Source organism: Vigna unguiculata, chromosome 8, assembly GCF_004118075.2.
Source record: "Vigna unguiculata cultivar IT97K-499-35 chromosome 8, ASM411807v1, whole genome shotgun sequence".
Classification (NCBI taxonomy): Eukaryota; Viridiplantae; Streptophyta; class Magnoliopsida; order Fabales; family Fabaceae; genus Vigna; species Vigna unguiculata.
In genome coordinates this window covers 15,993,073-16,004,275 of record NC_040286.1, presented here as the reverse complement: position 1 = coordinate 16,004,275, position 11,203 = coordinate 15,993,073, and the positions used below count along the sequence as shown (strand labels likewise).

Genomic DNA, 11,203 nt, shown 5'->3' with positions numbered 1-11,203 from the left:
GTGAATTCATTGCCAATCCAAAAACGTGAATTCAGGCCTCTGTTTCAGCTATTTTTCATTTTTTCATTTCTCAACATTTTTCAATGATTCTTTTTTTCAATTTTTCGTCTATGTCTTAGCTAAAAGAGGCAAAAATTAGATTTGGATTTGCACCGGCCAATGTTTTATGATAAATCAAATACAAATAGTGTGCAGTCAGACAGAAACTGGAACAGTAGTAAAATGCAAAAAAAAATAATGCTCTCAAACTCAAGTGATGGTAGTGATTCTAGTGTACTTCTTTTGCCACTTTCTTTTGATCTTTTCTTTTGATTCTTTTTGGCACTTGCTTGTATTCTTTTTGTGCTCTTTTTCTTTCTTTTTATAGCTCTTACAGCAACTAGTTTCCACCACAAAACAGAATCATCACCACACTATGCTTGATCACTTGCATTTTAATGGAAACAAAAAGCACAAAGGAGAAGGAAACTTAAAGGAATCAAAAGAAGATCATGAAACACAATGAAACACAATGGAAATTGACTCTAAGACATTGTTAAGATCTAAATAGGAATCTGAACTCAAAAACAAAAATGAAAAAGCACCAAAGCACAATTAATTGAAAGGAAATTTAGTGTGGTTTATGGTGATTTTAAGCAAGCATAAGGAAAATTCCCACTAGACATTAAGATAACTAAGGTTATCTAGATGTGAAGGTTCATTTCCAAGGCTCAAAGACAGAAGAGAGTGTTAATTTTTAAGGATTAAAAAATGCACTCAAATCTGAAAAAAAAAATTCAGCAGCACATCACCAACAAATTCAAAGAGAATTAAAAGTTAAACAAGGAATTAATGACATATATGGACTAAACATGACTCTAGACAAAACATATGGATCTTAAAATCAAAATAAACTCAAGAATCAAGAGAATGAACTGAACAAAAACAACAAATACTCAATTAAAATGAAAAGTAAGCGGTAGAAACCAAATAGAACACCTAAAGCACACAAGGATGGTTCAAGATGAAGCAAATGAAGATGAACCAAAGTAAAAAGACATTAATACTCAAAATAAAATGAACAAAAACAGCAAGACCAGTAGGAGAAGTGATGAACAACACGAAATTCAAAGAAAAATGGAGAAGAAGCACTTAACTCACTAAAACCAAGGCTCATGATACCACATGATGGCTTCTTCTTGTCTCCATTGAAGCTTGCATGAAGAATGGAGGCTCCATGGATGGTGTTGGATGCGGAAGCATGAAGGAAAGAAGCTTAAGGTGTTTGGTTTGGTGTAGGTGAAAGGATTCTTAAGAGAGGTGAGGCCAACTCCTAAGGAAGAAGACTAGAGTAAACTAGAGAAGAGTTTACTCTAAGGTGAGCTCAAAAGAGATTTGTGCACAAATTTGGGCAGCAATTCATTAATCAATTTCAAGCTCAAAAATACATCTCCTAAGCCTTCTATTTATAGGCTAAAATGAGACCAAGGAGTCTCCAAAAAGTGGAGGGAAAAGGGAGTCTAGAAAGTTGAATTTTGGAACCAAAAAGGAGCATATGGGAGGTGTGACTTGCCACCTAAGCAAGTCACACTTGTCTTGCCATGGGAAGCTAACTCTCATCCTTGGAGAGCAAGTTTGAGAAGCTTGTAGGCTTTGCTAAAGTAGACACACTACTCTTGGCCCATTTGGCTCAATTCCCCTTTTTGGTCAAAAATTACTTCTAAAGCCCAATTTCCTCTAAGGCCCAAGGCCCAAAGAAAACACTATTTTACTGGGCCCAAAATACAAAGCCCAAAATAAAATCCTAATCTAGTATTTAAACAATGTTGGCCCAAAAGATAAAAGCTTGGGCCCTCTCAATAGTTGAGGACCACTCTTCTTGTCTACATTTGGCCAAGGCTGGCGTTTGTCATCAATTTATTAATTAATTATTTATTTAATTAATTAAATTTTCATGGTTCTTACATACTACTCTATTTTCTTCCTATATTCTTCTATAGTTAGAAACCTTTGTTGAAGTCTATGGAGTTTATCCATGAGTTTCCTATTGTAGTAGCATGGAATATGCCTCCTTCTAAGGATAGACTAAGCTCATTCCAATATATAATGGAAGAATCATTGCGATGACACCTCTCTTAGACTAAAGAGGTATACCAATACATAGCATACCCTTGGAAGCTAAGGGTTGCTAAAGGCACTTTTCTTTTTTTTCTCCAACTTGGTGACATGCAAATAATAGCTCCACCTTCATTTCGCAGTCCAAGTATGCCTCAACATTATCCTTACCATAGAAATAAGGTAAGTCAACATTGGTATCTTTAGAGGTATGTTCTTTTCTTTGCCTTCTAATTACAAAAGATTGCTGGCAATATTCCCCTAATCTCATCCCCTAAGGTTATCGACTAGGATAGCAAGTTGAAGTTCTTTATGAATTTTATCTTTTCTTCTTAATTGAACTTTCTCTTATCTCCATAGGTTTAGTTATCTTAGTTCTTGAAAAATTGGTTTCAAAGAAAGAGATTTCTCATAATCACTTCCACAAAAGGGAGACAGGTGTCTAGACGATTTAATTCAAAAGTTTTCCTAGAATTTAAAGATTTAAAAGTGTTCACAAGGTCACCCTTAGGTAAGAGAGGTGAGTCACTAGGACCTATTAAGTACCAAGTCTTACCTAGCCAGAGTTTATCTCATGACTCACTCCACCACTTTTCCCAAAAGGATATCATTTTGAACTTAGAAGACTAGACTCTCAATAAAAAAAAAACAAATTACTCTAAAATGAACTCCTAAGTAGTAAGGCTTAGAATTTGAGATCTTTTTCCAAGCTACACCAATATGTGAATTGTAAAGCAACTAAGCGAATCCTATGGTGAGGCTTGTTAACTTTGGCTCTCAAGACACACTAATCGACTACACCAAGCTATTACAAGAAATGCACAATGCTAAGACATGGAAGAACACAAAGGCTCTTCCCAAACACTTAGCTATTATCCTCTACAACAAAGAAAACAAAACAAGTTACAAAACAATGCTTAATCCAAGACTTATTTTTTGCCTCTCTCTTGTGCATTTGCACTCAATTTTCTCTTCAATTTGGTGTTTGATGTAAGAAATAAATGAATTGTTTAGCCAAGAAGAGGGGGGGGGGGGGTTGAATTGGCCCTTTTAAGAAATTAGATTCAATTTTATACTTGTGAAAATTTGTTATTTCAATCTACCATTTCTTAATAACACAATTTAACTAATTAAAAATAGAGTTAGCGGATTAAAAATACCAACAAATGTATTCAGATAAATCACCATAATTCAACAGATTGAATTACTAATAGTCAGTATGCAGAAAACTCAATTAACTTAAGATTTTTAATTTGATAAATTTCCTAGTCAAGATTACTTTCAATTAACTATAGAACCAGTGTTTTCTCAACAAATTAAACAAATATGTACAAGTTACAAAGAAAGATTGATTTAAGTTGATTTTCTTGATGATTTTAACAAAGAACAAATTAAGATAAAAAAGTTTAAACCAATGCATTCATAACTAAGCTACATCTAGTAAGTCATGGCAACTTGAGTTTAACTTTCCACTATTTCAAAAGTTTTACAAAAATCCTTACAATATTACATATTTGAAAATCAAAATAAAACACCAAGGCACTTGAATCCCACAAGAACCTCACACAGCATATCAAGAACCTTTCTTACAAACCTAGAATCCCACCAAGACACCACAAAAGCATATAGATTAAACCTCGATGGTGGTTCTCCCTATCCAACCAAGAACCTCTCTTCCAAGCTCAAACCAAGAACAATCACAACTCCAAACCTTCAAAAATGATCACACACAAATCCAACACTAAGAAGTTCAAAGAGAACGAGATTTTCCTAAAGTATCAAACTGATTTTGCACTAGAAACGAATCTCTTTTCATTCTCTCTGAAAATCCAAGCTTTATAGTCTGCTAGCTAACATATTGAATAGGTTGAAATTTTTGTTCAATTGGTTGATTTCACTTGAATTTAAGTGAAATCAGTTGATTGAATAATATTCTAGCCAATCAAATATGTTATTTGTGAAATTGTAACAATAAGTCATTTAACATGTTAAAAACCATTTTAATATATTGAAAGACTACAACCAAACATAAGACACCTATTATATGTCCAATAGTCTTCAAGTTAAGCTACAACTTCAAGCTCTAAGAACTTTACATGTATTCTAGTTAAATGTCCACTTCAAGTTTGATCAGATCAATCAACATTCATCAATTATTCATATCCTCATCAAACCGTCATCAATCCATCACAACTTCATCAAGTCTCTATGCACCAAAATCATTTTATGCTAACAATCTCTCCCTGATTTGATGTAGCCAACATGCATTGATTTTATGAAGTCAACATCCATTGTTCCATTGTTGTTATCATAACTATCAAGCTTGAGGATATGAAAAATATTGATAAAGTCAGCCTATAAAAGATAGAAAACAATATTTATATATCATGATTACTCCCCCTATCACATAGCATGATTTCGTTTGAATTAGGTCAAATCCAGTTCAGTAATGTTTAGTTTTTCTCCCCATTTGGATTCATTAATCAGAAATAGAGCAGAAATAGAATAATACCAAAGTTGCATTCATATGAAGAGAAAAAAATTCACAAAAGCAACAACATAGAGAAATATTATAAACTGATAAGAACAACCCGTTGATAAAGCTCTTATCGTGTAGAGATTTAGTCAATACTCGATTTTCTTACTAACTAATACAGTGTAGTGGTCAACCAAGGAATCAATCTAAAGATAGACAAAGATAAATGAATGAGTTCTTGAATGTGTTGTGAAATGGAGGAAATCTAATAAAGCTAAAACTAAAAGGAACCTAGAATAACATAAATGTATGCAAATGCAATTGTTTCATGAAATATACTTTAAAAGTGATTTAATCTATTTATAAAAATAAAACTCAAGAAAATAGTAGACAATTACAAATTAAGAAATCAAAATTACATAAAGAAAATTCCAGAACCAAAATTACGAATAGTTAAAAGTTAAAGAAAAAAATTATAAAAACAAATAGACATTACATATATTTTATGAAAGTTTGTACATGAGAAAGAAACAGTGGTGGCTAGACATTTTGAGGTGGCTAGACATTTAGAGAATACAATAAATGGGATTAGTCAACAAGAATGAAGTGCGATAAATCCATGTCTGAAAATAAATTTATTTTCATTAATTGCTTAACCATTTTTATTCCAGTACGAAACGATATAAGCTCCAATAGAAACATTGCTTCTATACTAAAAAACAACATCATCTATATTCCACATAAAGTGATGTTTTCTGATGATTTTTAGCCCAGTTCTTTGGATGATTAATAATAACACGAGAGTAACGTTTTCTTCTCATTCAAATAACACATTTGACATCGCTTTTAGTGTTAACATTCCAAAGAAAATGGCCACCATAACATTCATCCATGTTCTAACATGTTATCGAGCGCATGAAAAAAGAAAGTAGAAATAACAAGGATATTAAGCTATAACTATGTAACTAAATACAAACTTATATTTAGTTAAGTTAAATTCATTATTAAATTTTTTTTTAAGATAACGAGGTAAATTATTACATTAAATAAATTTTAATCCAAATAATTTGCTAAAATATTTAAAAATTCACAGTCACATGAGTTAATTAATTTATTTCTAATTTTTCGAACATTTCAATATTAGAAGCAAACAACTTGGAATTTTCTTAGTGAGATCAGGTGATTAGTACAATGACCAAATACTATGTTAAATTTTAGCTTAAAAGTAATTGTATTGTATTGGACTAGGGTCATCCCAACCTAGAACTAAAACCACTATACATAAGAGGTCATGTTGGGTCAAGTTAGTCAACATCATCCTAGCATGCACAAGATAATAATATGTCAATTTACATTATGGTATTTATTACAATATCTAAATCTTCATAAAATAGGAATGTATTTCAAAAATAGAGACAACAAGCTCAACCATGTAAGGGTCCAACTAATAAGGTACATAAATGGGACCTTTCACTGGGTAAAAGACTACCTTTTGTTTTACATATACATACTTGTCACCTAAATTATATAACTAACTTGAGTCGTAGTGTCTATTGGTACCCCACTTTCTATAGCTGAATCAAGTGCCACACAAGAGCATACCAAACATTAGAGTAGGAGCATGCAAGATCTTACACAACAATTCATTTTCATACAAGAAACATAGTTAATATTAGATGGTAATTCCCAACAAATATTGAAGGGGCACCTTAATACTAGTAATTAGAAAAGCATCTAGTTTAGTCGGCAATTTTTTTTTAAAACTATCAAAATGAAGCAGTTTCAAAATTACGAAAGTGGGTAAGTCTTGTCAATATGACAATATGATACGGCATTAGTTCAAAGCATTTTTAAAGTTGCAATCATGCCAAGTTGACATGATTTCAATTCAAAACATTTTAAATTAAAGTCGTGCCAATACTAAAATTGAATAAAACTCGTGTCAACTTTGCACGACTTTAGTTTAAAATGCATTGAAGTGAATCGTGCAAATTTGGGACAATTTCTATCAAAACTGAACTAAAGTCATGTCGATTTGGCACGACTTCAATTTAAAATGCACTGAACAAAAGTAGTGCCCACTTGGCACAACTTCAATTTTAAAAATGTATTGACCTAAAGTTGTGCTACCTTTGATACAACTTACCCACATTCATAATTTTTTTTTTTAATCTGTCCCATTCTGATAATTCTAAAAAAAAATTGCACCATTTTGGTGCTTTTACCAATTTTTGACCTAATATACTTATATCATATAAAGGAGAAGCATTGTCGTACCAAACTAAACCTAGTATTGTTTCTTAAAGTTCAAAAACTTAACTGAATTAAAAAGAAAAACAATTTTCTTTAAATAAAAGCACGTGATGTAATCTCCGCATTTAAATATAAATAAAAATAATAATTGGTGGGCTTATAAAAATAATATGTCTTGAAAAAACCATATCACCTAGGATAAGTGAGGAAGTGGGTGTTAGTGACTATATAATGGACTCTAAGTCCATGATGTTCCTTACCCCAGTCAAACACACTTTAAGCTCGTATTTGACTTTTCTTATACTCTTGTAGAGTGTTGTGAGGTTTGGGTTTAATTCTTGCTTTGGGAAGTGTGAGTGTATTTAGGGTCAAAGGGCATGGGAGGGTAGTCTATGTGTTATACAAATTTTCACATAGTTTTATTCTTTGGTGGTCGTGGTTTTTCTCTGATTTTGGGATTTCCACGTTAAATTCTTGTGTCCCTCTTTTTTATCTTATTTCTTTGTTAATATGGTAATTCTTTAGGGTAAAGACAGTAATATTCTTCATAGATGATGTGTTTTTTCCAAGAAGATTGTTGCAGGTGACATCAATTGTCCTGTAGTAGAGGTCAAAATGGTTGGGTCACAATCAAATCGTGACGCTTGGGATATAATACTCTTAGGTAAAAAGAGTTGTGTCCTGGCTAATGGCTATAGCTTTTGCCTAGTGGTAAGTGTTTGATGCTATGAATTATCCTTGGCGGATGCCAAGTGGGCTAAGTTACAATTTAAGAGTAGGATTCCTAGTAGGACAATTGCTGAGGGGGAGATTGTTGCAGATGACATCAATTATCCCATGACAGAGACCGAGTGGGTAGGGTCATGATCGAATAGTCGCGCTTGGGCTTATGTTACACTCTTTGAAAAAAGAGTTGTGCCCAAACTAATAGCTATAGCTTTTGATTTAGTGGTAAGTGCTAGATCCTAACAATAATAGATAAGATAAATTTAAATATGAGTAAGTTTTATTTTTCAAATTTTATTTACTTTTAATTATTAAAAAGAATCTCTATCTTTAAATCCAAACATTATTTTCAAAATTACAATTTGAAGATAATTTCAAAGAAATCTAAAATTAAATTGTCCGTTTTTTTAGTGGATATGAACACAACTATTTTTGCTCCTTTTAATTGATTATAGAGACAATATGATTTAAGTAGTCATTGCTCCATAAATAAGATCACAAGTTAATTTATAAATCATGTTAGTGTAATTTATTTTTCTAAAAACATCCAATTCACTGTTACCGTGTGTCATGTTAAGGAAAAATATTGTTATAGAATCTTAGATAATGTTTGACGTAATTATGAAAAGTTTTGTTTAACAAAATATATATAGTATTCTATGATGTAATAAAAAAAGATAAGTTATTATAAAAAGTTAACGTATGGATAAGATATTATACGTAAACAGAGACACGTAACCATGATATTAATCGAGTTTTGATTGACAGCCCAAGTTGGAGAAGGCATCAGAATTGTCGACTTCTTCACGAAGCACGAAGCAGAGCACTCATATTTTGTGCCAAAACTGGAAAAATATGACAATTTTCCTCCGTTCACTCCTAAACAGTTAGGCTTAAATTCAGAATAATAGAATAAACAGAGCAGACAAAAAACAGAAAATCAAACAAAGAAAGCCGTGCCAAAATCTCTCAACAAAAGACCTGAGATGGCTTAGAACACAGCCAAATTGAGAGTACAAGGAAAAACAAAAAACAAAACTTAAGCAACAAAGTATTTTGTTTGTCTTTAATTAAAACGAGGTTCACATTATCACCATCACAAACTCTATGTTGGATATTATAACCGTAATTAGATTACAGATATTATGACAGAAGCGGTTTAAAACATCAACTTCGATGTATAATAGAGTCTGAATTCGAAAGTTTGAATGAGATAATATTCACAATATCTGGCATATGTGATAAAAATACATCACATCATTGAGACAAAACACTCGATTTCAATTAAAAATTAGCATAAAGACACTTCAAACAGTCCACTTAAACATTGTCAAACACTTTAAAAAACAGAAAGAGATAAGAAAATCATATCAGTAATCCCACAGAAAACTCTTAAAACTAGTGACAAGCCCAGTCTCTGCCACTGCAATATCATCGTCGGCATGAGAAGCATCGTACGTGGTTTGCAACCAAGGTATCGGTGACTGATACATCCACGTGTCCTGCGAGTCCGCGAACACAAACTCCTTTCCCAACTCGTAACTCGTTTCCAACCTCGGCAACTCGATGATTTGGCTCAGTTCCTCCGACTCAGCGGACAAGTCCGCGGTTGAAACCAACGAGGATAAAGACGAGGAGGAGGAAGTTGTTGACACCAACGATGATGTCGATGATGATAACGACGTGGACGAAGGAGGGAAGTCCATGTGAGCCGCTTTGGCCGCTGCGGCTTGCACGTCGCGAGGGGCCAACGACACGGGACGCGGAAGCGAGGTGGCGAGTTCGGGGAAGTTGAGGATGGCGCTGTTCCCCTTTATGCTCAGCGCTGCCACGTCATGCGCCCTCGCCGCCATTTCCGGCGTCGGGAATGTCCCCAGCCATATTCTCGATTTCTTCCGCGGCTCGCGGATTTCCGACACCCATTTTCCCCAGTTCCGCATGCGCACCCCTCGGTACACCGGGTGCTTGTTCGAGTCCCGGTTGCGCTTCTCCGGTTTGAACTCTGACAGCGCCGCCGCCTCCGACGGTGATAACGGCGAGGTCGAGCTGCTCTCCTTCCCAGAATTATCATTCTGTGCCGAGTTAACTCTCATTGTAAGAGGTTTTAGCGCGTGTTGGACCGTCAAAAAACTCAGCTGATTCCAGATTTCTCCCTTTTCAAGTTCAACACAAAAAAACACACACTTGCAGATGTAGTTTAGAACTATGGTCGAAATTTAAAATCCTTACGTATGTAGACAAGTAAGATATAAAAGGTTGAGTTAACCGACAAGTGTAGATGGGTCTAAGATCTCTTAATGAACTAAAATTTAGATAAGCACCTGGAACTGTATTCTCACAATGTAGCAAACTAAAGTTTGAATTTTTATTAGGTGATGGGGGTTAGTAAATAAGATTACTTGTGGGAAGAAAAGATTGAGGTAAGACAAGACGTGAGAGAAATTTTGTGTGGAGTTTGGAAGGGAGGAAATTGATGAGGCATGGTGTTTAATTTTGAGAGTCACTTCTGAATGAGTCATATAACACTTATAAAGGTTGACAGAGGGTCCACAAGGGAAATGGGTCTCTCTGCGTGGCCCGGTGGATACAAATACACGATGGGTCACCCTTTCTTTGTGCCACAAACAATTGCTTTTAGTTTTGCACTCTCTGCACTGTGCGCTTCACTTCTACAACCTAATCTATATCTTCAACCTGCCCTCGGTTTCACCCACGTTGCACTGTTCATTTGTCCCTTATCCGTGTATTCCTTCAAGATATCACACAGCTTTTCAGCCCAATTATGCACACCACTTTCCTACCCCTCTTCACTATCTCCAATTTGCCCTTTCTCCTATTGCGATCTAGCGTTTTGTACGCATATGGTGGTGTTCGCGTGTGTAACTTATTTCATGCATCATACATAGCAAGATCGGTTGGTGGATTTATGGGTGCAAGTGGTGACGCAACGTGATCCCACTAATTAAAGCATAATTAGGCTATCATTAATGCTTTTCTTTTTATATTGGCACCTCGCTGCATTAAGTCTTCCTTGTGACTCTTTTGATTACGTGTTAAGAGGGTACTTGAAGGCTTTGTCATCGCCAAGAATTTATATATAGAGAAAGCTCTAAATTCTGTGAAAGTGATTGAACTTGCTAACTGACTACTGTCAACCCATTATCATCATGTGTTCGTATTTGGATGTTAGCCGATCAATTGATCTGGTGAGAAATAAATCATTCGTTGATCAGCAACGGTTGTGCTGAATAATTTGGTATACACAAGCTGTTAAGTTCGGTAAATTAACAAGGTATCAATCATATCCTGTTTCTGGGCTAGAGATTGATTATGCAGTGAAGCAAGGCATGTGAGTGCCTTTATATCGTGATTGTAAGAAAGCCAGCAATGTTTAGGTTTTAGGATCCTTCTTTGATTTCTTCCCTTTCGCTATATATATTATTTTCCATTCCTAGCTAGTGCAATAACTCCATTGGTTTGTTTTTTCTTCAATTTAAGCCTCTCTTGTGTCTGGAATAGTCAGCTAGTTATTTGTATAAAAATCTTCCATGTAGTGATTGCCCAAATTCGCAGTGCCGTAGTTGTTGTAAGATATAATGAGATTAATATCACACCATGGGTCCAGTGCTACGTTTGTGTCGCACGTATGGTGCA

General features: G+C 34.4%; 1 protein-coding gene across 1 annotated transcript; it reads right to left on the bottom strand.

Moving 5' to 3' along the window:
• Positions 1-8,709: 8,709 nt before the first annotated feature.
• On the bottom strand, positions 8,710-10,508 carry LOC114193980 (ethylene-responsive transcription factor TINY-like). Its single transcript, XM_028083995.1, has one exon. The coding sequence runs from the start codon at positions 9,640-9,642 to the stop codon at positions 8,920-8,922; it is 723 nt and encodes a 240-aa protein (XP_027939796.1). The 5' UTR covers positions 9,643-10,508; the 3' UTR covers positions 8,710-8,919.
• Positions 10,509-11,203: the final 695 nt, after the last annotated feature.